The sequence below is a fragment of the Tachysurus fulvidraco genome, chromosome 12 (assembly GCF_022655615.1).
Source record: "Tachysurus fulvidraco isolate hzauxx_2018 chromosome 12, HZAU_PFXX_2.0, whole genome shotgun sequence".
NCBI lineage: Eukaryota > Metazoa > Chordata > Actinopteri > Siluriformes > Bagridae > Tachysurus > Tachysurus fulvidraco.
The window spans coordinates 11,866,307-11,892,879 of NC_062529.1; the positions used below are offsets into that span (position 1 = coordinate 11,866,307).

The 26,573-nt window shown below is 37.9% G+C and overlaps 2 protein-coding genes across 2 annotated transcripts; one reads left to right on the top strand and one right to left on the bottom strand.

The window, feature by feature from the left end:
- Positions 1-885: 885 nt before the first annotated feature.
- On the top strand, positions 886-15,072 carry si:ch211-163l21.10 (basal body-orientation factor 1). The gene is made up of 12 exons (XM_027172033.2): positions 886-1,151; positions 1,276-1,528; positions 3,641-3,706; positions 6,782-6,925; positions 7,659-7,739; positions 7,875-7,945; positions 9,104-9,248; positions 11,226-11,578; positions 11,931-12,071; positions 13,174-13,278; positions 14,297-14,359; positions 14,741-15,072. Exons 1-12 carry the CDS (start codon positions 1,108-1,110, stop codon positions 14,823-14,825), a joined length of 1,551 nt encoding a protein of 516 aa, XP_027027834.2. The 5' UTR covers positions 886-1,107; the 3' UTR covers positions 14,826-15,072.
- On the bottom strand, positions 15,070-26,542 carry aldh6a1 (aldehyde dehydrogenase 6 family, member A1). Its single transcript, XM_027172032.2, has 12 exons — positions 26,386-26,542; positions 25,874-25,915; positions 24,421-24,495; positions 23,262-23,423; positions 23,027-23,105; positions 21,719-22,021; positions 21,347-21,468; positions 19,726-19,915; positions 18,563-18,744; positions 18,289-18,468; positions 15,983-16,081; positions 15,070-15,683 (listed from the first exon to the last, which is right to left on the bottom strand). Exons 1-12 carry the CDS (start codon positions 26,422-26,424, stop codon positions 15,579-15,581), a joined length of 1,578 nt encoding a protein of 525 aa, XP_027027833.2. The 5' UTR covers positions 26,425-26,542; the 3' UTR covers positions 15,070-15,578.
- Between the last annotated feature and the right edge of the window lie 31 nt (positions 26,543-26,573).

Below are 26,573 nucleotides of genomic sequence, written 5' to 3' on the forward strand. Positions count from 1 at the left end.
GTTACATCGGAAATGAACACAGACACAGATTATCAAGTAGCTGAGAGACTGGTCGGTTTGAGCGCAGGCATGTGAGGCTTGGCGGGTTCTGCAGGACGGATTCAAAGCGGTGTTCGGCCCTAAGTATATATTGTATTTTAGAGGGCTTGGCTTTCTGAGAATGCTAAATCAACTGCAAGTTTGTTTTAACCTCTGTGGGTAGTCCACAGTTTATGTAATCATTCCTTATAGGTCTCAAACTATCACTTGCCTGAGCAGAGTTCCTCTCAAGACATTGATAGGAGATTCAACCTGCTTGGTTGTATGAGCATCTTATTCCAGTCCAAGATGTGGCAAGTGACATTTTCCAATAAACATTCTTCAAAAATTACTTTCAAAATCACAACCAGCACATCAGAGTCATGTCATATAGACATATAAATGTAATTTATATGTTTTTAATGTGTGTGTTGATGATTTTTGCCATTTTACTATTTACCAGTTTCCTAATTTTGAAAGATTTTGATCAACTCAGCTCAACAATATGTGTTTATATGTGCTATATAAATAAAGTTGAGTTGAGAGCGATGTAAATAAGAATGACAGAAATAATTCAATTGCTATGCATTGCTTGCATCTATAGGTTTATCATTTAAGCTGCAAGTCCAAGATCTCTGCCACAGATGCATTTAAATCGATTCTTATTCTCCTGACGCACATCTGCCGTTCTGCATGACATTATTTACTGTAAGCGCAGGAAAATTTGAGACAGTGTTGGTCCAACCTGATACACAGCTTTAATTTGTTAAGCTGTTTAAATATTTAATTTATTTAATGATTCACTTGAATATTGATTCACTCCATCTCAAAACTACAGACCTGATCAGTTACATTTGGACTGAGTGGAATATTATGTGCATCATTTTAATAATTGAACTATTTTAATCTTGGTTTAAGTTTGTTTGTAGAAGCATTCCTTGACACAATCCCCAAGATGGATAGAGATCAGGTTTGTGCCTTTAGCCCCGACCGTCTCTATGGTAACAGCTCTAAACAAGGCAGAGAAACTGAGAAGTGCTGTGTAGCTTATACTGTTTACTGTTTAAACTAAAGCTGTTGTTCAAAAGTATGCCGAAGAAAAAAACGAAGAAGGGAGGAAAGAAAGGGAAAGGGTGAGCAATAATGTCAATGTGAACGTGATCACACTTTTCCGATATCTTTACTTTTACTGAACTGTTCTATTATTTATTTGTTTGTTTGTTTGTTGTTGTTTTCATGTCAATCGTATTTGTTTAGAAAAACAAATAAGGAAAACAAGTCGAATTCCAATACGGATAAGGAATGTGACACGGAGAAGGCTAAAGCTAACGCGGCTCTGTGGGAAGCTCGGCTGGAGCTAACAGAACAATCGCGGGTTGAATACCGTGAAACCGCTCGCAGACTCGCCCGGGCGAATGAAGAGCTTACAAACCAGCAGTACAGAGCTGAGAAGGACACTACTGACATCATTGCTTTTCTGAAAAAGAAAGAGCTCGAGAAAGAAGCACAGGTTAGTGTCTAAACGCTAGAAGCAGGTGGTGAAGGTGTATGAGGCTGTGCTCCATTCTGCAGCCATCATCACTGTGCCCTACTCCCTCTGTACAAGGGTCCTCTCTGTAGAGGGAGAAATCAAATCACTCGGGGGTCATTTCATAAAGAATAAAATCCACAAAGCCCTTGTATTGTCACACAATCACAGTTACACAGCTACTTTAACGATCATTTTCGAGGCTGCCACAGTTTCATTTGCTTTTACATTTAATCAGATTTAAAGAGAAGTTTAAACTTTGGCTTCACTCAACTTAAAACTCAATCCTTTTACAATGTTCAGTTGTTGTCTGTGACATGAATATTAGGCCACACAGTGTACAGATGACATTAAACTAATAAAAATAAAATGAGATACAGTACATTAAAAAATGAATTAAAGGGTATGCTTTTGATTAAGTAAAATAAAAATGAATGTGGAAAATGTAAACAAACCTTTCATTAAAAATGACATGATCATGGAGATTGCAGAGCTATTGCTAAATAAATTAATTCAGTTCGATTCAATTTAATTCAAGTTTATTTGTATTGCGCTTTTTATAATTGACATTGTCTCAAAGCAGCTTTACAGAACATAACCATAAAACAAAAGGTTATTATAAAGAATAGTATAAAGATTAATAGAATACAAAAAAATTAAGAATAATATTAGATATATTCAAATGTGTTTGTGTTTATCTCCGATGAGCAAGTCAGGCAACTGTGGCGAGGAAAAACTCCCTTGAATGGTAAAACAAGAAACCTTGACAGGAACCAGACTCAAGGGGAACCTCATCCTCATTTGGGTGACACTAAAGGATGTGATTTTAATTACTGAATAATTATATAAACAACGTATAAAAATTGTGTATCATATCTAGATTTTATTCTTTTTAGGCCAACTATCCAGTACACATCATAATTTTTACAGCAATACACTGATGGAAATGAGTCATGAGTTAGATTGTTTTGATAGGAAGTAGAAGGCAGTCTAGTAATGATTATACATTATACAGATAGTGAGTTAAATTTAACGCACTACATAGTGTTTTGTTCCTAGTGATCTAGCTAATATTAGCCAAGTGATCAGTAATTAAGCTAGTGGTCATTACAGTAATAGATCATTCTAGCAGTTAAAGTTGTTAGGAAAATAATAGGCAGGTTATATAGTTGGTAATGTTGGTAATGCTTAGAGTGCTAGTGGTAACCCTTAAGAAAATTGGTTTTACAATTATTAAGTTTCTTAAAGGTTTGCAAATTTGCGAACCATGATTGTTCTGTTTTTTTCACAATGCCAAAAACTATGGAAACTGTGTTTACTATAATACAGTCATAGTTTTAAAACCTTGGTTTCAAAACCACAGTTACAACATAGTTACGCTGGTATAAACATGGATTTATCATAGTTGGTATGGTATGTGTCATGCTAGCACCAATGTGTACTTAGTCTTATGCGCTCAGCAATAAATACCATGTTAAAAAAATACAACAAATCAGTAAGTAATTTGGCCATTTTTAAGCGAATCTTTAAAGAAATAAAAGATTTAAACAGCTTAACAAATAAAAGCTATGTAGAATATCGGGTTGGACTGACACTGTCTCAAATTTATGTAAAAAAAATGGCACAAACAGGATAGACATTTTTTTCTGAACTTGCACAAATATGTTTTGAAGAACAAAATTCACTTTATAGTTAAAGTGTAGAAACCTGAAATCCTCAACAGATTCAAGATTCTTATTTTTACTATTCTGAGTACAGTGTTTTCTTAAAAAAACAATCAAGGTGATATTAATAAGTAAGTAAATTATTGTAAATGATGTATATGTATAAATGTGTGTAAATATTTATATAGACATTGGAAAGTTTAGAATCTAGCATCCATGGTGCACATCCTTGGATGACTACTAGTCCATAGTTATAAGTCCAAAAGTGTATACTGCCTTGCAACACAAAAAAAGTCACCTAATAAACTTACATAGTACTAATTAATAAAGGGTTTTAGAAGTAGCCCATGGCAGATATTTGGTCAGCAGATATCTACCAAGTGTGTAACAGATATGACATTACTTACTTCAAACTTGTTTGTTCCTACAGATTGCTGCATTGGAAGAGCAGCTAAAAGTTGAGAAATCAAAAGCCCTACAGGACAAAGAGTTTTTAGTAAGTATCCACAGGTCAGAACACTGCCAAAATTTTCACCCTAAATGAAACAATAGCTGTGCAATTAGTCCATTATACAGAAGCATAACAGCAGGTCAAAAATGGCCATTTTTGGGGACCAGCAATGCTCAATAATTTTTTTATGACCAGGATCCTGCCAATAATAATAAATCATGTGTCAAAACCTATTAATTGCACAGCGTGTCAAGGGGCTGCCCCATTACACAGAATGTAAGAAAATGTGTTTCCCAAACCAATATTTTTTCTTATTTCTAATTATACCCATGCTTACTAGGTCCATTTGTAGTGGAAAAACATAGCAAGCATAAAACTTTATAACAGAGTCCCAACATTTGCAGTCATGTAATCCCCATTCTATGGGATCATGGAGCCTGTAATTAAAACGTGAACTGGTATGCATCAGCCAGTTCAGATATATGCCAAGCTATTCATCCCTTATATGTCTTATGGTTTGTTTGTAGCAAATTACAAATGTCAATTTCAACATTATTATTATGTTGATGAAAGCTTTTTTATAAGCCCAATCCCAGAATGTGAATACATTGCAAGGATTTTAAAATATAATTTCAAGTTACCACTTGCACCAGCAATGGTCTCTCTGAAATGTTTTAATTTAGAGTTAGAAATGCAATGCTTTGGTCAACAGCTGTTTTCCATTTACCATCTTTTACTTCATGCGTGTAAAAATGGGTTCCAATAAGTGTCAGGCCGAAAAAAGCTTGGTCTGGACAAAGTTATAACATGCCCCTTTTTAGACACTAATGTCACATTTGCCCATGCAGCATTGTTCTGGAAAACACATTGTTGTGGTGGAGTTAGATGTGATTTCATTGCCAAACAACTGGAACTCTACAATAAGATAAAACACTTCATGTTGAAAATGAACTTAGCTAATGGAAACTCTCTAAATCAGTCACAGAGAGTTAAAACTTCTGCCATTTGGTTGTTATTGCTTTTTTCCCCAACAGTGGGCTAACATGTCTCTGAGCTCAGAAGGAAAAACAGTCAGCCAAAGTTTGTTTCACCAATGCTTTTCCAGCTGCCCCTGCTACTTTTGTAATTAAATCTGATGCTTAAACAAGGAAAGGAGAAGTATGAAATATAAAAACTCACCCTGCAAGCAAAGGTTGTTTTTTTCTCTACATTCATCTTTTGTAACTGCTTTACCCTGGTCAGGGTCATTGTGGATTGGAGTCTGTCCCAGGAACAGTGGGCATGAGGTGGGAATACACCCTGAACTGGAGGACAGTTCATCATAGGGAACCATGTACAGTAAACACACATTCAGATACTCATTTCCACAATTTAATATAGCTAATCAACCTCCTGGCAAAATACAGAGAAAACCCACACAGACCTGGGGTCAGCACGCACAGAAACGGTAACTCAAGCTCAGGAGTAAACCAGAGACCGTGGAGATTTACAACCATTTTTTGATATTCAAATGAATATTTAAAATCTTCAAATTACAAATCTACAGTGAAAACAGTGAAAGGTATCTGTTACTGTGTTCAGTTTTGTGACTCTCATCAAAAATTTCCTGTATGTTTTGAAAGTAATGATGATTCAGTATATGAACAATTAGCCACACCTTTCCTGTTTGGCTCATGGAGCAAATAACATTATCAACACTGACATACTGGTCGTAGATGAAATAAGGTTATACTATAGCAAGTTAGTGCTTTCCTGCATGATCTCATACCTTGCAGTATTGTGCAGATGTGGAATGGGTTTTATATAAACTAGATAAACAGGAGATATTACACTTTTATTATTGCAGTTTTGGGTTCACCAGTCATAAATACTACTAGAGACGACTGAAGACTGGACACCACTTATCCAAATAGAATAATTGCAAATATGAGTGTCAAATAGAATAATTGTACATAAGGCCATCCTTAAAAATATTCGTGTTTGCCGTAACCCGACCGAACCTGTCAATTTTGGACCGACTCAAATTTTTTTTTTTTTTTTTTTTTTTTGCTTTAAGTCCGACCGACTTGCCGGTTGTAAATTTGCGTTAAAACCGATCTTTTTTTTACTCTTCAAACAACTAATACAAAAGCAATAAAATAGTATTAACGGGTTCGGGCACCAGAATACATGTAAAAAAAAAATTCAATAAAACAGTTCGACACCGCTTTATCTTGGCACGAAGTTCTGGAAAAACTGCGTCCAGCATCAAAATAAGGTTTGCAATGATGCCCCCGAAGGCACGGGTTGAAGACCCAGTCAGTGACGTCACGATATGCTAAGTAGTTTAAAGTCATACCTACGTAATCACCATCAACAAAATTGTACTTTTTTTTACATTGAAACTTGAAAAAAAAAATATTGACCTACCTACCGACCCCTTTTTTTGTTACTGCAAACCAAAATATGCATATTTATTTTGAAACTGCTATTGTATTTATTTTGTAATATGCTTTAGTGTGTACTATATGAGCTAATGCAAACTCTCTAAATCATTTACAGAGAGTTAAAAATTTGGGCATTTGGGTTTGTTACTATGGCATAGACTTCACATTCTGAGTAGAAGGTCACATTGTTGTTTCATAACACCTATCCATTTTAGTTTTCCCACACTGTCATTGTCATTGCTGCAGCAAGTTATAAATTCTGTACAACTCAAGCCTGGCAGACTCATTGTTGAGCAATTCTGAAATCTAAGCCCTTCATAACCAACATGCGGTCCATCCGAGACATGAGGCAAAAGGTCAGACTCCTGATTTGAAACTGTCGGTTCTGCCTGGATTCAGTGGTCCCTGAATAGCTCCAGTTGCTGCCGTCTTTCCGGTGGGCAGCTTAGAATGTTCTCCTCTGGTTTGCATGTACTAGCCATAGACAATCCAAGCGTTCTAATTCTTACTTCAGCGGTTTGGGTCTGCCCTCCCATAGTGATGCTGTACATACATGTTTCTCAGAAAACCGACCATCCTTCTGATCCTAGCTCTGCAGCTGCCAATTTTTTTTTAAAAAAAGACACGAAGGCCATCCCTGTTATCAAGATCACTGTGCTGCTAACCACTCATTCATTTTGATTGGCTATTGCAGGTTGCAGAGTATACAGTGAAGATTAATGAGCTGGAGGAGAAGTTTAAGAAGAGATCCAGAGATTTTTCCATGATTCAAGGGGAGCTCAAGATCATCAAGGAGTTCCGCAAAAAGAAAGCTCATATGGAACAAGAACTGATCACTGTACTGTTACACAGTATATATAATTCTGTATATTCCTTGTACAAACTGCTGATTTTTTTAAACTGGGGGTTTAACAGATACTGCACATGAATACACAGTAGGCAGAAGATATCTAGAGAATGGGAAATGTAATCCAATGTAGATATAATAGAGACAGAAACAAATGCAATAAACAACTTCACAGCTCTGAGCTATAGCAAAAACCTGAATTGCCAGGTCACTTACTGTATATATGAAATGAAAAAGCAGCTGGCATTATTATTATTATGAAGGTTGAAGCTTAGTTTTCATGCAGGTATAGAGTTATGTTCAGGGATGGGGCAGAATGCCAGACTTAAGGAATAAGTTATTGCTACAATAGGTAAAGATGTACCAATGATTAAATGACACATGCCATTTTAACAGACAGTTGAACAGCATTCTGGATAAAGTCCAGAAAACCAACCTAAGATAAAATAGACCAAGTTACATTTATTAGAAAATAAATAAATTAGTAAATAAAAACTTGTTATTGAAGTTGTTATTGGAGACCTCATGTTAAATATTTAAATAAATAAGAAAAATATTTTCCTTTAAATAGTTTTGTCAAGAAGAAAAACATTCATAAATATTCATGTCTGTTCTTGCTTTAGGCAGACTGCATTTTGATAGCATTGAAAGTACAATGACAATACACTCATTTGATGCTCATTAAATGGGTTAACACATAATTCATATTTCTAATTTTTTTTAGATGAAAGAAAGGATGTACATTGCTGAGCGTGAACACAAGGAGAATCTTGCAAGAATGGAGCATAAATTTTTAATTGAAAAGGTATTCATCTAAAAAATTGCAGAAAATGTCATTGTCGGTTTGGAGAACTTAAAAAAGGAGACTCAGAGAAGATCTAAGCTTTTTAAAAGTGCCCAAAGAATTGGAACAATCACTTGTTTATCTTCTTCCCTCTAGGTCTGTTTGGAAAAGGAAGCGGAGCAGAAAATTGCCCATCTAGCAGAGAAAGCCCACAAAGAGGCGATTGTGTGAGTGTATTCTCTGTGCATCCTCCCCTCCTCCAATTACAGGATAGTTTCAAACAGCTCCATCATACAGAGAGAGAAAGTAAATAACCTTTGTAGAAAAACAAGGTTATTATCATGACCACACCAAACCTTTTCTCTTGGAGATAGTATACATCACCTAAGCCAGTGATTATATCTTCTGTTCTGCAAACAGTGTGTATGAATGTGTACTTGTCAGAACATGTGTGTGTGTGTGTGTGTGTGTGTGTGTGTGTGTACAAGTGCAATTCTTTTGGCCACAGCAAAAGCTGTGTGTTAGTTTTGTTTGGTTCGTTTACCAAAGTCATGGCAGCAAACATTCTAATATCTTGCTTCTAGATGTGGCATTGTAGCTGTGACTGTTTCTGCCAAGGAGTTTCCTTTTTTACGATTTTCAGACCAATGGACAAACCTGCACCTGCTTTACTCCACCAAGCCTTTGCGGTCAACCAAATTAAATTAGATGAGTCACAAGTAGAAAGAGGACAAGCCCAATGTCTTAGTGCTTCAGTCATTTTATGCATCATCTGGTCACTTCTTTGACACCTTTTTGGATCAGCATATACTGTACTGGTGTTCTATAGAAGACTGAGGTATTTTCAGACTGTTTGAAAGGGGGGATGAAACATGCACCATATGGCCAAATTTGTGAATACCTGACCTTCACAAATATATTTGGACATTCCCCAAACTGTTGCCATAATGTAAGAGGCACACAATTTAATAGAATGCTTTTGATTTTCCGTTCACTGGAACTAAGGAACCCAAACATGTTCCAGCATGACAGTGCCCTTGCATACAAACCAAGCTCCATAAAGACATGCTTTACCAAGTTTGGTGTTGAAGAACCTGAAAAACCTCCCAGACCTTCTTGCCTGATATCAGTGCTTGACTGCTCTTGTAGTGGAAAGCCTTTTCAGAAGAGAGAAAAATATTTTAAAAGCCAAGAGGGAACAAAATCTTGAATAGGATTGTGATGGTCCGGTGTCCACAGACCTTTGGCCATATAGTGTATTTCAGTGCTAATTTTGTAACAGGTTTATGTACAGTTTGCAAGCTGGTAAAGCATTTTCATGTCCATGAACTGTCGTGTAGGTAAACCTCAGGTCTGCTTTATTCTGTTCTGATCATTCTCAACAGGCAACTGGATAACGTGTCCCGGTCAGTGTTTAAGGAGAATGTGCGTTTGAATGAGGCTCTTGGATATCACTTGAAAGAGGCAGAAGAGCTAAAAAGGAGAAATGAGGCCCTGATAGAGGAGAATGCTTCTCTCATCCTGGATAAGGTACAATCATTACAGAGGTCTATTTCTGACACATCATTGTACAAACCACCACACTGTTTTCAGCTGTCTTGGCATGCAATATTAAACTCCACTGAATATTTAGCTCCTCAACCTATGTTTCCTCTGAATGATAAATCTAGAAAAAGCACACATTGCACAGAAATACATGCAGTTTCCTACAGTATGTGGGGATCCCCATTCCAAGGTCTCAATGACAGCTCTGTATGCAAGTCGTCATGCCAGACCACCGTCTTCTTATTTTAGAGAATGGAGATATTTGACAGTTTGTGAGGACTGGAGACCTTTTTAGTGTCATCAGAGTATATATATATATCACTTATTTAGTAAGCTGTTCTTACAAAGGTCATAACCTAAAGAGGCCAAAAATGACAGACAACAAAGCAGAGCTACATTCAGAAATAATGAGAAGCCAAAATTATTTTTTAGTTATGTTCTTATTGTGGTAGTTCCTGATCTCTGGCGGCTATGTCTGCATATAGTATTTCCCCCCTCCGTTTATTTGCACTGGACTGTATGTTTGACTTTGCTTGTGGTGGCTCTTTCTCCTCACCTCCACTCGAGGAGCCAGTCTCCTGTCTCGCTGTGGCCTGGCACGCTGCACACTTTCCATGACCCCAGTACACACACACACACACACACACACACACACACACACACACACACACACACACACACACACACACACACACACACACACACACACACACACACACACACACACACACACAGCCCTCTTGCAGTGTTCCCTCAGGTTGCAATTAACATATGCCTTCATCATAAACACACATACTTGTTTTTTACGCTTATGCACAAACTTAATGTATTATACTGTACTTCATATTATTTTGTATATATTATACACTCATGTAATAGATGTCCACCTACTATTCATGCAATAATCTAATCAGCCAATCATGTGGCAGCAGATGCAATGCATAAAATTTTGCAGATATAGGCATCAGCTTCAGGTAATGTTTACCCATTCAGAATGGTGGAAACATGTGATCTTAGTGACTTTGACCATGTCAGACAGGATGGATCTCCAGAGAATTTCACACACCAATTTCTTGAGTTTACACATCCAGTTAGTAGCAGTTCTGTGGACAGAAACACCTTGTTGGTCCAACTGATTGAAGTTGACAGAAAGGCTACAGAGACTCTGATAATCACTATGCATAATTGTGGTGGTCAGAAATTCATCTCAGAATGCACAGCATGCTGAAAGTTGAAACGGATGGTCGACAACGGCAGAATACCAAGTCAGTTTCCACTTCTGTCAGCCAAGAACAGAAAGCTGATGATGCAGTGAGCATACAGTAGACTTACCAATACAGGACAGTTTAAGACTGGAAAAAAGCCTGGTCTGATTCATCTCAGATATTGAAGCCCACAGAGGATAGGGTCAGTGTTTGAGACTAACAGCATGAATCCATAGACCCATCTGCCGCGTGTCAACAGTCCAGGCTAGTGGTGGTGGTGGTGTGATGGTGTGCTGAATGTTTTCTTGGAACACACTGGGCTATTAATACCAGTCAATCATCACCTAAATTCCATAGCCTGTTTGAAAAGTTTTGCACAGTTTACCATATTTTAATAGCTATTTGGGTTAGATATTGAACTTCTCGTTTCAAGAGCTGGCAATAAGTCTTATTTAATAAGTCTTGCTCAGAGTTGCTGTCCTGTTGTTGGGTGAAACTCTACCCTAATCGCAGGTTTTTTGCATATTGGAACATGCTTTCTTCTAGGATTGCTCTGTGGCTCTTCTCATCTTACCCTCAATAATTCCACCACTATGGTGGCTATTTTCAGGATAAAGAAAGTTTCCAACAAACAAGGCACTTACTGTAGTGCCAAATTCAAAACCTTTTGGTCTCAAAAATCTTGAGAACCATTTTTACATAAGTTTGATCAGACTCTAACATGCCATATGAAAATTTTGACCCACTGTCCTCATAGGAGACAAGCAAGATAATGATGACAGACAATTTAGCTCAGCTTGCAGACCAGCGGAATGAGATCTCTGAGCTGAGGGCCAATGTAGCCAGTTTGGAGCAGGAGCTGGCCCACATTTTAACCACTTGTGAGCAGAAGAAAGTGGCCATGCAGGAACAAGCTGTAGTTAGTGCTCAGGCTGGCAAGGTGGAGCTGGAGAAGCTGCAGAAACTGCTGAGTATTCATGAACGTGAGATGAGCCGAGTAAAGCGGCTTGCACGCAGCATTGTGGAGCAGCGCACCGAGCTTGAGCTCTTCTTCCATGAGGCTCTGGCTCAAGTTAAGCAGGAGATCACAACCAGCCAGATCCATTACAGGTACAGGGAACACATACAGACACCCTAAATTAATTCATGCATTGAACGCCTGAACGTATCAAACAGATAATGGTGAATTATATAAGACTTATTTGAAAAGATAATATTACATTTGCCAAAATAGGAATCAAGTTAATTGCACCATAAAATGTGGCCTGATATTTTTGATGTTGAATCTTAATTTTTTTATTTCCTACATACTGACCAGCTTGATCAGCAGTCCTACTGCTAATAAACCTGATTAAAATTAAATTCAATAAATAAATTAATGCTTAAACCTAGACAAAATTAAATATACAAATTTGTATAAGACTTTTAACTCAGTATATGCTCATTAAGTTTGTGTATAAAGACAGGAAGCAATGGAGGCTTATCGTAAACGGATGAGTGAAGCACGTTCAGGGAGGAAGGAGTACCCCCACATACGCACTTTTAACAAAGCTCCGCACAGCACCAACAATGTTTACACTGATATGGAAGAGGCTGAAAGATGGTGAGTTGGAAGAGATCACTGTAAAAGCATATTTTTGCTCCACAATAATCCCTCAGTAGGGTGCATCATGGATTTTAAATATTTCAAAACCCTAAACAAATCAAATATCTAGAACTGTGCTAGTGAACGGTGCTTTCATTTGACTGTTAAAACATTAAACCAAATTGTATGAGTCAGGGCATGGTATTGCACCAAACAAATAATGCACCAAGATACCAGATTAGAAGTAGTGCACATTAAGTTCTTTGGATGTTATTTGGCTGGTTGTGGCCTGTATGGTGGCTTGCACAATTCATGCCATTCTGATCTACAAGCTTTTCCCACCCATAAGATCAGCTAGCTCTGTTGTATACTGTGAGCAATTCCTAGTAAACCATTTAAATGGTTGCATGTGAAAAGCCCAGAACAGCAGCTGTTTAAGAAAAACAAACTAGACACACCTAGCATGAGCAATTTAGCCATGGTGAGCATGTAGGATCACTTTAAGAACAATCGACAGAATACTAACTTAGGATAGAAAAAATAATTTGCCCAAAGTTTGTTCATCATGTGACAGTGTGAGACAGTGTGATGGACACCTGACCATCACACTCATATGTGCTTGTTGAATATCCCGTTCCAGATTCAGTGCCAACGTTGCTGTTACAATAACCTCCAGGAGGCTTTTTCCTCTAGTTGATGGAGCATGGCTCATTCAGCTACTGAGGCTGAAGTTAGGTGTGAAAACTTTGTACCTGGTGTGAGGTTGAGGTCAGAGCTCTGTGGAGGATGTTCTTCCGCACCAACTTTGGCAAACTATGTCTTAATGAATCTTGCTTTATGTCTTGGTACACTGTCATGCTGGAACATATTTAATCCCCTTAGTTCCAGTGAAAGGAAATTGTAATGATACATTGTACAAAGCCATTCTAGAAAATTGTGCTTCCAACTTTGTGGCAACAGTCTGGGGAAGAGCTAGACATTAGTGTGATAGTCAGGTGTTCACATACTTTTGGTCATACAGTGTACTAATTGTGATTGAACTAATTGTGAAGGTGTATGATGTATGTAATAAACTGAAAACTCAGTGTTTATCCACATGTACTAACAAGTTGGTTTTCAGGAGCAACCTGCAGAGCTCAAAAGTGGACATTTCTGATCTAACCTGGGAGCAGAAGGAGCGAGTGCTGCGGCTTCTCTTTGCTAAAATGAATGGCCTGAAAACCAGGTAAAGATTTTTAAATATTTTACATTTTTGTCATTAATTGTTATGTAAATTCAAGCAGATTTGTATGACAAAAATACATAAAATATAAATGGTCAGGTATTGTCTTTACAGTTAGCCATAGGCTATGATCTAGATATACAGTATAGGTTGATAGGAGCCTCTTTACAAAGTAATGCAGCTCATCCTCCAATCTGAACTGCTAAAAGCACAAACAGTAAATAGTGTTCCATGTTGTTAGTGTGAGTACTGTAGAGTAGTTAAACCAGCAGTAATCAACCACAAGCCATCTTGTCATCATACTGCTACTCACAACTGTCTGCACTACAGCAGAAAAATCCCAAGACACACAGAAGTTTCCATTCACAATCTCTGCAGAAAATTATGGCTTTAAACGTAGCCATGTGCATCCAATTTCCTCATTTCCACTTCTACCATTTCAATTTATGACCCATAACCACTGATCTGGAAGTACAGTTAAAATACCCCCAAAACGAAAACAGTGTCATCAAGCCTGTTATTTCAGTTTCACACTAAAGACTGAACAGTATAAAGCCTGCTTGTGTAGGAGAGAGAAGAAGCATGAGGGCTGTGGGGTAAAAAAATAAGGGTGCAGTGGCCACAGAAGCATGTCTTTGGTATAAGGCAACTGGATCCAGAGCTCTTCATGCACACCCAGCAGCTTGTTTAGCACATTCGAAGCATTTGTGGTTCTCTGGAGACAGCTGGAAGCATCTTTTTTAAATAGCAGAAGATACAGAACTTAGGTAGACGTGTAGCTAATGGATCATTAGAATGAACGAATGAAAGAAATTAGGACCAGTGTGTTTATTTATGTTTACTTTAAGAGAGGGATGTGGGTTCATTACAAAATACCCAAGATAAGCACACTAGTATGATTTTAACCTAAAATAACCCTTAACGCTAAGAAATTACATGACTCATGTACATCACCTGTCTTCATCCCCTTCAGTGCTTTTCACCTCATTAAATATCTTTGCATTTTTCTGTCCTCCTGCAGGAGAGCAGTGCAGCTTCCAGCACTGGCACCATCCTCTGAGAGGGATCAGGACAGAAAACCTGAGTATGCACAGGCTTCCTTTTACTTGATTTACTTTCTTTCAAAGGCTGCAAGATCCTAGTCATGAAATGATGAGGGTAAACACAAGGGGTCAGCTTATTTCCTCCAGTATATCAAGTGCTTAAGAAGTGTATGTAGCAAAGAAATTTATTAAGCAATATAAAACTAATATTGCTGTTGATATGATCTGAATAAATGATTAGATCATTTCTAATTAAAGTTTTAATCCAGTCTCCCTGAAAATCAAAGCAATGTTTGACAAACATTTTAAATATAGCTCTCAAAATCTTTGAATTTCATCTTTTTTATTTTTCAAATTATTATTATTTTTTGTTCATCAGTATTTTAAAGACACCCTGACCTTTCTTTTGGTCTTTCACACAGAGTCAGAGAAAAAGAATCTCCAATGACCTTTATAACCCAGGCATCCGTGTCCAATATGACTTCGAACCCCAGTGGTCTGCCATAATTCCAAGCACCTCAACCTGGCTGACATTACCACATGATCCCACATAATCCTGTGGCCAAATACAAATCACTGAGGAAAGTATCTTTACTATAGATACAGTATTTCTAAACCATATGAATAAAGTATTTAGTGGAAGGTAATGGCTTGGTTCTGTGTGAATGAAAGAAGCATTGCATCCTACATGGGATAAGTAAAATGTATATGTTAACATATTAAATTAAATAAATAAACCAAATCACATAAATTACCCCAATTGTCCATTTATTGTCCCATTGTACCATTTAGCACATTAAAGTAGTCCATAATCTGGCATAGTATTTTTTTAAGCACACATTGAAGAAGAACATGTTCATTGCTTATTTATTGAAAGTAACAGAATATCTGTGCTACATAATGAGATAAGGTAATGTGGTATGAAATAATAAAAATTGAAATGCATTAATGCTTTGCCTAGTCATAGTTTACGCTATAGATTTCTTTAAATCTCTGTAAATTCCATTGGACAAATATAGTTACCAGTTGTTGGCATTAATATGTGGAAAAGCAAACAGAGCCATGGAAAGAAATATAGCAGTTTTGGACATACTGTACTTGGGTCAGAAAGTTAAATAGTCTTGTGGAACATTTGTCACAGATTACTGTTTAATATTTCTATAATAGCAACAACCCAAGATCACTTTATGCTGTCTGTACAGTAAGTGATACAGTTCTGGGGCTTCGGGAGAGGTCAGTATTTGGGTGGTCTAATGCAATTTAACGTCCCATAGTTGGCATGGTGACTGCTGGAGATTTTACAGTAGCATCTTCTGCCTTCCACTGTGAAGTAACAGTTTTGATCTGTGTGTAGAACTGGATGCCCTACAATGGCAGAACATACAAAATGCTCAGAAATCAGTTAAAACACTTAGTATTGTTAATCGTGTATTCGTATCTAAAATTATTATGCAAAGGGATAAAAGAATATCTTGGGCGATTGGTTAGAAATCCTGGAGTATACCTTTTATATTATACGAGACTAGAAGAGGTATTATTTAAAATGTCTTGAGTGCATGTTGTGTTAAATGTATACTAGTTTAATAGATCTTTACACAATTAATTTAGCTGCTAGAATCTATTAATAATACTCTAATTGGCATCAGCAGCTGAGATGGACTTACCTGTTTGCCATAGAAGTTGGTATCGCCCCTGAAAGAAGATCTAGAGCCGGTGAAGGAGAACATGGGTAGAGGAACTGGAATTGGTACATTCACTCCGATCTGGAAAAGGAAAACCATGCATGAAGAACAGCAGTGAAAATCAGATGCCCTGTCTCCCTCAGCCTAGACACTCACACCCCAATGCCAGTTAAGAGATCAAGGCAAATTGGTGTTGAGCAGCTTCTCTCTTTGGGATTGGAACAAAGATTAACACCTAACAGCAGCAAAATAAGCATGTTCACACAACTAACCTACCTTAGATCAGAGCATCTGTCAAAGCCAATAAAATCCCAACAGCACCAAGATGTATGACAACTTTTTCGGTTGTTTTTCCTTTTCCCACTTGTTTGCTACAAAACCGAGGTAGTTAGTACTTGGAGCTAAACCTCAATTTACTTAAAGTGGAAACTTTGTTTTAACGACATAAAACTATATATTGCTACTGAGCCTTGACTGCTGTGTATGGAAAGTGCTGAACAACTAGCTCATTCAGTGACACGACAACACAAAGCCAAAAGCCACAATCATTTTTTTTTTTGTGTGTACCTGCTGAGAAAAGCAAAGTATGCATAGGGTAACTAAACAAAACATTTTTGTTAGGGTGGGTGAATATTGAAAGTTGGCACTCTTTCTTGAAATGTCAAAAATGGCAGTGTGAGCAGTCTAGTTTGGGAAGCGATGAAGCCAGAGTGAGTGAAGGAGGGAACAGAATGGGGAGTACAGTAAAGATGTCTTGTGCAGGGAGGTTCTGGAGGCCAACTCATCTCATTGCCTTGTTAGCTGTGTGAATCGCAAACATACAACACGTCTGCAAGCCACAAACAAACAGGGAGACGGTGTGTCATTAATACCCAGCCACCAGATCAACAGGTTGCATGGAATCCCTTGTGGACGCAGTTTCAGAATCTCCACCTACAGAGGATTTCTAAGGAGCACTGTGTTTTGCTTAAACAGCACATATTTGCTATGAGCTATTTGGAGTCTGCATGTTGTGAAGTGGCTGTAAGGTTTTGTTTTTTTACCCCTCTGAGTTTTTAGTCAAGGCAAACAAGGTAATCCCTTGCTTTGGAAAAATCTGTATTTTGTTAAGAATGTTTGCGTGTCAGGTATGGCAGCTGAGGACAGAACGTGGACAACTTGACAGCGACTGGCTTTCTGTGGGTTAGAGGAGAGGCGCCGAAGTGCTTTTACACGTTACATTTACTGTACATCATGTTCTAATATTGACTCATTGTGAATGCCTGAAGCGCTTCACCCTAAATGGCTTCACAGGAACTGTGATCACTCGAGCATAACATTTCAACAAATTTTTAATTAAATCATTATCAATTCTGTTAAAACTACAGTATTTTTCGCACTATAAGGCGCACCTAAAAGCCTTAAATTTTCTCAAAAATCGGCCAATAATCCGGTGCGCCTTGTGTGTGCACTGAGTTCCAAAAATCTGTAAAAATGTTGTGCGACTTTGGTAAACGCTCCGCTTGATTGACTGTCAGACCATTTCCCGCTGACACAGGGACGTAATACATACACTACGTACGCTGGCAGCGATAAACCAATCAGAGTACATTACGTAATACGTACAGTACGTACGCTTACCTCCACCACGCCTCCGGTAGGTAAACTACCGGTATGTTGCAAAACAACATTTGTTTCTTCCTAACCATTATGCGCTCCACACTCCAGTCCAGTAGGTGGCAGTAAATGCACCTTAAGTTGGTTTGCCATCCGCCAATAAAAATCAGATGCTTATGAGGCACAATACAAACTACAGGCTATCAGTTACACGGTTGTAAATGGGAATAGAGCTGCGGAAGTATTCAACATCAATGACTCTATGGTTCGGAAGTGGAGGAAGCAAGAAAATGTACTGCGCCAAGTTAAGAAAACACAGTAGATGAGGACTTTGATGGATTTGTGGGAGAAGATTGATTAAAAAATAGTGTGTGTGTGTGTGTTGTTAAATAGTAGAATAAAGTACAACTAAACTCACCATTTTGCTTGTTACCTTTTTTGTAGACCGTATGTTTTAGCATGCGCCTTATAATACGGTGCACCTTATGTATGGGTTAAGTACAGAAATAGACCCCGTAATTGACACTGCGCCTTATGGTGCGGAAAATACTGTACACGTTATTTCACAAGACGTCTCTTACTCTTTACACATAATCATTGTTCTTGCTCAGGTTTTCTAGAAGATACAGAGCAAAATTTGAAAGACATCCCTTATAACAAATTATCAACTGGAGTGCAAAAAATCCTCTCACCTGGCCAACATCCACCTCATGGCTGTACTTGCGGGCTACAGCACCATTGGTGGTAAAAATGGCGGTTCCGTTGCCATATGGGTTTTTATTGACGATGCTGATGGCTTCATCCAAAGTGTCAACTTCTAAGACCACCAAAACAGGCCCAAAGATCTCTTCCTTATAGCACTGCATATCAGGCTGGAGGGCAAAAAGGGGAAACAAGTGATTGGATTCCAGTTAAACAGGTAGCTCAGCAGCTGCTGATTTTTACGGTCATCCATAAATGACTCACTGTGACATTACTGATGATGGTGGGCCCCACAAAGTTGCCATTCTCAAAGCCCTTAACAGTCACATTCCTGCCATCCAGCAGCAGTGAAGCACCCTCATCCACCCCACTCTGGATAAGTCTGTTCACACGGTCCCTGGCCTGAGGGGTGATCAGGGGGCCAATATCAGCACCTGGCTGGTCACCTAGGACCAAAAAAAATTAATCAATGTATAGTTAGTTAGAAAGACAGACATATACACAGTCACAGAATAACCTTAAGAGATGGACAGGTCATGTGATTAACATGTGATTAATCATGAACAATCCATGTTATAAGGATTTGCCAGTGATTTGCGTTCTTTTGCAATGTTAAGGCATAAAGATTAAACTTGTCTCTCTTACGATCCCACACAGTTGGTTAAATACACCAAGGCGCTCACTCCCAAAGCTGTTTTTGAGTTTTAGCTTGGTTACCACATTGCAGTACAATGTTTTTGGCTACACCAAATTTCATTTTTACATACATTTGATCTTTTAATCTGGGCTGCTTGTGTTACTTTCATGTGTCCATACCACAAAGAGTGTTTCAAGTTTGTGGCATAAGAAAGAAACATGTGCTTCTCTCTGCTTTGGCTGTACTGAATGTGCAGCTGGGAGAGGTGTGGTCATGAAGGCTTGGGTGGTCTACTAGAATGCACCAAGAGGGATAAAAAGCCATAGCATGATGAGATGATGACAGAGAAGAGACCAACGGAGGACTGAGAGCAGATAAAGGAAACACTAGTTATAGAGAAGAGCAAAAATACTGAAAATCATTGTCAGTCATCTGTCCTTTAAATCCTCATTCTGTCTTTTCTGTTTACTGTAGCAGTTATGAATGAGGACAGGAAACATTAAGAGTGTCATACAGAGAAAATGGGAAAATGAGGCTTGAAATAATGAGGCTTGAGATAATACGCAAAATACTTTAAGTACCTTCAATAGGTCTGTATTGCGAGCAAACTTAGAATAAGATGGCGAACAAGACTACCTGTATCTATTCTTTAGTTAAACAAATAATGTTTGAGTGAATAAACAACAACAAAAAAGAAATAGTATGCATCCATTTTAAGTCTGTTTATACCACATTATTTAGTAATTAAAAAAAATTAAGCATTAGAGCTTTTTGTCTACAACGTGTGTACCTGCATTAACACGCAGGTTCCTGGCCCGCTCTACTAGTTCAGGCAGCCAGCTTCGAGCTTCTCCCACCAGGATGGCAGTAGAAAGTGCCATACATCTCTGACCAGCTGCTCCAAATGCAGCCCCCACCAGCTGGTTCAGTGTGTTCTCTTTATTAGCATCTGGCATTACCACACCATGGTTCTTTGCTCCCTGGTCATAAGCATAGGACATAAAGAAAATCAGCTTTGCAATTACTCTCAGAGCAGAATCGAAGAAAATGTAAAATGGCATACAGACTGACAGACGTGAATAAACACATCAGCCTCATTCATCTTTCATACTACATGTACAATTATGGTTAAACAAACATTTTTTTTTTTTATTTACTGGAAGTTTAAACCAAAAAATTTTTTTTATTCAGCCATTCTGTGGATAGCAAGCTGACTTGCTCCCCCTGTGTTTTGTAACAGAGATTTACCGATTTAAGTGATTTCTGTGTCCGAGTTTAGTGCCAAGTAGTGAGTACGTACAGTACATACGCATGTATTCACAAAACCAATCGACAATGAAATTATACACACACTTCAACATGGTATATGAAGTAATTTTGGACTGACATATCGCTTCTATGTCAAATAAATCCTTCATTCTATTCCATCAGTTCATAAATAGCTGATTTACTTTCTAAATTCTTTACATGGCAGTCCAAATAAGTAAGAAAAAAATAAACTAAACAAAACTTTTAACTCTTTGCTTATTTACAATGCATTGCTTTCCACAATTTTCAACTAAAACTGACTAAATCTGACTAAGAGTCCTGTCCGTTTTGCAGTATTGACATTAAAATGATTAAAATGTACATTAAGCTTCACTCCATTTACTTTTTAATACTGACCAACAAAGATAATAGCAAGTGTAAAATACTGAATCAGGCTTGGCTGGGGTATTTGAAGTCTGGGTACACGACCTTGAATATATCCATTTCATATCTAATGCTGCCATCCACTGGCTAGAAAATATAAGACTGGCATGACACAAATGGCTTCTTAAACATCAGGAATATGTGCCAGTGATCCGCAGGAATGCAGAGATGCCAACATTGCTAAGAAGAAAATTTTGGCAGGCAAAGAAAAAATCCAGAACATTCAGCTGTTTTTTTCTTTCACAGACATGCACCAAGCAACAGAAAGAGAACAGAGACAAATGTGTGGTGTGAGTTACTCAGTAATGAACAGCTTCTTAATTTTTACTGGATAAAGTGACTAAAGTTCACTGATGTACATTACATCTGGCAGTTGCCTCAACAGTTTGGATTTTCTGTCTGGTGAATTTTACTCATATTTGATCCAAACACAGCTTTAACTGTAAAAAGTAAAAGGTTTTGGGGATTTTTTGGGCTCTTATTTCACTATAGCAAGGAATCGAAGATCAGAAACACTATGGCTAAACTACAGATGTTAAGAATAGATTGAAGACTAATAGGCTAAATTCAGGTAATTGGGTCACTCAGTTCAATTCTTGCCAGATCAACCAAAGCTGGAGAGCAAATGTGTCTCTGCTTCTTTTCAGAACTTTATTAAAATGTTACTAACTGTACATTCCTCTGTGGAAGTAAAGGTTTGTGGGTTACGTGGGACTGACCATGTTGGACTGCACTCGCTTGCCGTTTTTAGAGCCTCTCTCGTAGATGTACTCTCCTGCCTGGTTGGAGCCAACAAAGCTGATGGCTTTTATCGCAGGGTGATCACAGATGAAGTTCACAGCTGCAAAAACAGACAAAAGCAAACCCAAGGTCAAAAAAGATCTCTCACACAGACACCTTTTCATACCTTTACAGATTTTCAGTAACTAGGCAATCATCATTTTAAGAACATTTGGAAGTAGGACAACTGGATAAAACTACTAAGTTTTTATACAACTTCTGAATTCAAGGGCTGTACTACACAATTATATAGTATATCATGTCAAAACCATCACAATGAAAACAAGTCGTCACCCCTGTGAATTTCATACCATTATGCTGGCCGTGGATGATGTTGAGTGTGCCATCTGGAGCACCAGCATCCTGCAGCAGCTTGGCCAGCATCATTGTGCATCCGGGCACACGCTCTGAGGGCTTCATCAGGTACGTGTTCCCACACACCATGCCCATAGGGAACATCCAGAGTGGGATCATGGCCGGAAAGTTGAAGGGTGCAATGCCAGCACAGACACCAATGGGTAGCCGGTATGTGTAGGTATCCATGTCTTTAGTGATGGAAGGCAGAGTCTCCCCTAGCATAAGGGAAGTGATGCTACATGCATGTTCTACCACCTCTGGAAAACAGGATATGGAAGAGAAATTACTAAACACATACTGAAACACACACATTCTCTTTAAATATTAACACTTCTCATCTGCATTTTTTTGGTCTCTTGTTTCTCATTTTCCTCTTGACAATACCCTATAGATTCTCTATGGAGTTCAGGTATGGTGTGTGCACGCTGGACAGTCAAGCACACCAACACCATGGTCATTTAACCAACATTTGCTGCTTTTGACAGTGTGGGCAGGTGCCAAATCCTGCTGGAAAATGAAATCGGCATCTTTAAAAAGCTGTGGTTCAGGAGTGGCTTAACAAGAGGAATACGGCAACTTTAGCCAAATTCTTTGACACGTGTGTGTGGTGATTCTTGATGCCTTGACCCCAACCTCAGTCCATTCCTTGTGAAGTTCACCAAAATTATTGACTGATTTTGTTCGGTTCTGGGTTCTCTCAATTGGTTGTGCATCTTTTTCTTGTACACTTTTTTCCTTCCACTCAACGTTCTGTTAACATGTTAATATGCTTGGAAAAAGCACTCTCTGAACAGCTAGCTTCTTTGGCAATGAATGTCTGTGGCTTACCCTTCTTGTGAAGGGTGTCAATGATTGTTTTCGGGGCAACTGTCAGATCAGCAGTCTTCTCCATTATTGTGTAGCCTAGTGAACCAAATTAAGAGACCATTTTGATGGCTCAGGAAACCTTTGCAGGTGTTGAGTTGATCAGCTGATTGGCAGGTCACCATATTCAGTTTTTTTGTGAATTGGTGGGTTTTTGTTAAATGTGACCCCAAGTCATCACAATTAAAAGTACCAACTGACTTACACTACTTCAGTCTGTGTGTAATGAATTTATAAATATATTCCAAGTTTCACTATTTGAGTTGAATTACTGAAATAAAATGTACTTTTCCACAATGTTCTAATTTATTGAGATGCATCTGTATAGGTCTTCTTCACAGTAAATCTGCATCCTGTTTCCATAACCGGTCTTTTGAAAGATGATCCTTGAGACTTACGCAATCCTCTGAACACATCGCCCTCAGCATCTGCCAGTGTTTTCCCCTGCTCCACAGTGATCAGCTTAGCCAGCTCTTTCTGCAACACATAGTAGTGTAAATGTGTAAATGATTCCCATTTAAAGATAATACCCATCAATTAGCATCCATTAGGAGGTAATTCTGTAATTATTTTCTGGAATTAAGTTCTAATCAGATATATTGTCGAGGTCTGCAGCACATATATGGGACTTACAATGTTGTCTTTAATGAGCTGCTGGTAGCGGAGGAAAACCTGCTGACGGGTCAAAATGGAAGTCTCAGACCAAGAGTGATAGGCCCGTGAGCATGAATCCACAGCAGCCAACATCTCCTCCTGCGTGGCTTTAGGGACCCGGCCAATCACCTCGTTGGTGGCCTGAGAGGAGGTGAGAATTATAACTTTTAACTACAGTAGTGAGGTACAAGAGCTACTCATCAAAAGTGAGCTTTACTGAACTTAAATATATAGACACAAAGAGTATAAACATGCATCTGTAATTATCATTCATACAGACTCTTAACCTTACACAGACAGTCCCCAAAAGTACAAAACTGAACATAAAATCACAGAACAAGCATATCTAGGTTCTATCGGCCCACAAAACTTACACACACGTCTTGGCCATACAGTGTATTTTAAACTTGACTGTGATTTATTCAGCACCAAGACCAGGAATGGCAAATATAAATTGGAGTTCTGAACTAATATACTGCATTATTACCCTAAAAGATGCAGAAAGCTCAACATGACCATTAGCAAGGGATACAGTGAGAAATACTCTAACACTAGTCCAAGCAGATAATCTGAAGTTCAATGCTACATCAAATCTTATCTAGAAAGAGGAAAGTATGTGTGGCTATGTGTTGATTACATTGTGCAAAGCCTGTGTAAATGGTTAATCAGCAACGTTTAAGCAGAAAACACATATGATTTACACCAACCTCTACTTCTAGCAATATCATTTTACATGCGTTACCATTTTAGCGATTGTACCTTAACTTATATACCACGGAAAAGGATTAACTCGCATTGTATAATATCAGATTCAGAATCAGAATCAGGGTTATTGGCCAAGTGTGTTGACACACACAAGGAATTTGGTTTCAGCTGTTTGTGACTCTCAAAAGTACAGACATAAATAACACTACACTATACAAGACAAGACAATACAGACTATACAAGACAATGCAGATGTGATACAATAGACAGTATGAGTATTAAATATGAATACAGAATATATGACTGAGCAGTTATGTACATAAAGTGTGAGAAGTGCATGGTAGTGCACAATATTATGCTTCCTCGTCTGTATTTGGAACTGTAGAGCTAGAATATTAAAAAGTTTAAAACAGGCCTTAAAGTATGTACTCACAGGATTGTGAATGTCTAACCATTCTGAGCTCTTGGATTCAACAAACTTCCCATCAATGAACAACTTTGTGGTGGGCTATAAGAAAAAAAAGAAAACAATGAAAGTCACGTCAAAGCAGATTTCACCAAACTAGATTAGACCCGTTTACTTCTATAGATTACCTCACCTAGATCACCTAACAGCTGCTGCTACAATTTATCACATTTCTGTACTCATCCCAGGCCTTGTAATTCATAACATACTCACAATTAACATCCTTTTAACACGCTTTGTTATGTCTGAATTATGTCTACAATGTGCACTTGCAGATAAATGATGAAAATGCAGATTATTCTTTTTGCTCCAGGATCTGTTTCTTCCACATGCTGACTCTAGATTTTCCCTTGCTCATTAGAAATCTAAATCTATACCCATATTTTTGTATAATTTATTCATTTATGACAATATCTATTCTTAAAAATACACAGAACATATGACTTGCACTATGTAGATTTTGTAAATTCTTCCACCGGAAAGGAAAAAAAAATAAAATAAAAAGTTCTACTGTATCCATTATATTTTGTGATGCACTGGATTCTGAGTCAAAACCACACTTTATAAAGCTAACAATGTTATGTGACAGTTTAATCCTGACAGTTTGGCATAACGTAGTAATACATTAGCATGTGTGCAGACAAACAGGTTTCTGTGAACAAAATGGAAAAGCCAGTTTTAGATCAAGTCAATAAATATTAATGTTTATGTATACAGTTATTAGCAGGAATTTCAATCAAGGTTTACACGCTATAGCCTTTTAGTTTATGTAGTATTGCATATGCATCTCTCCTAACCAGTAATCATGGGAGCACAAAGCTTCATTAGCAGTGTATCCATTTCACAATATAAATCAGTGAATATATAAATAATATATACCTACAAATATATAATATAAATATATAAATAATGTGATAATAATATTCATGTAAAAGGGGAACTATATGGTGACAGAGAAAGTCAAGGTGTGTGGAGGAGTGTCACCTTTAAACAAAATCCATAGTTCAGCCTGTTGCAATGACAGACTCCATGTTCAAACATAATGATAGCCTGATAATCATGAGCACAAGTTTGTGACTGACAGCTCTGTCTTTCAGGCAGCATGACCAGGAAGATTTTTTTTCAGTAAACTACAGTAGTATAGGAGATCAGAATAAATGGCAAATTAAAATAGGGATGCAAGGGGCCTTGACCTTTTTTAAAGATATATTTACATAATTCACAGTAATTTTATTTTGCCTGTTTCACAGAGGAATAAAAGGAGTGAGTCATTTGGGAGCCAAAGGAGTCGGCTCTTATTACAAAGCTGAGTCAAATAAAATCACTCCCTGAAAACGTATCTAAATTTCCATCGCTAATTCACAAATAAAGCATTTTATTCATCCTATATTTGAACTCTTATACATTACCACTTACTCACCACAGAAGCGGAGTAACATCTGTGTCCCAACTGCAGAAGTGCCTGTATGGATATAATGACATTATTAAAAGTGAATCGCATGCATGTAATACAGACACCTTAAAACCATGTGCACTTTACATTACGTTTAACTTAATGCAAATTTCTGTAATATATTTTACATTTGCTGTTAAGACCCAGAGACGTGTCTCTTGAGTTTGAGCTGCTGAAAAGTTCAGATAGTGTTTCTTGCTTGTTTAATAGAGAAAAATCTCCTAGATGTGACCTAGTGCTTTGGAAAAGATCATAAGGTTATAGCTATAAATATATATATTTTTTCTTTCATAGCTATAATTTATGAGCAGGTTCAGATCACAGTGTGTGACGTCATCCCGTAAGCAGGTTACGTCCCAATTCACTAAGGTGCTAAATAGTATGTTATGTGTATGACTGTGGTGCCTATTGTCACTTTACAAAGAGGACCGAAATAGCTGTGTTTTTGCAAGTCTTTCTGTCTGACTGCCTTTTCTTACCCTCTTCTTTAGGAGAGAACGCACTGTTGTCGCTGCCATGACAGAAGTCAGAGAATTCAGACTGAAGCCTTTCCTGAAAGAGTAATTTAAGCCAACGCGGTCAGTCTGTGCACCCTATTAAACTTCTCCCTTAACCTGCTACGGAATGGGACGGAGTAATAAGAGGTCACGGACAATGATTGGTTAAA

Bases quoted from the DNA above. Each gene is read 5' to 3' on its own strand.
- si:ch211-163l21.10 (XM_027172033.2), top strand. From the start codon at position 1,108: ATGCCGAAGAAAAAAACGAAGAAGGGAGGAAAGAAAGGGAAAGG. The intron at 1,152-1,275 runs GTGAGCAATAAT...GTATTTGTTTAG, and splicing joins GGAGGAAAGAAAGGGAAAGG to AAAAACAAATAAGGAAAACA. The intron at 7,740-7,874 runs GTATTCATCTAA...TCTTCCCTCTAG, and splicing joins ATAAATTTTTAATTGAAAAG to GTCTGTTTGGAAAAGGAAGC.
- aldh6a1 (XM_027172032.2), bottom strand. From the start codon at position 26,424: ATGGCAGCGACAACAGTGCGTTCTCTCCTAAAGAAGAGG. The intron at 22,022-23,026 runs GTAAGTCTCAAG...CCTGTTTTCCAG, and splicing joins CGATGTGTTCAGAGGATTGC to AGGTGGTAGAACATGCATGT. The intron at 18,745-19,725 runs GTACACACGTTG...TTTTGGTCCTAG, and splicing joins GAACCTGCGTGTTAATGCAG to GTGACCAGCCAGGTGCTGAT.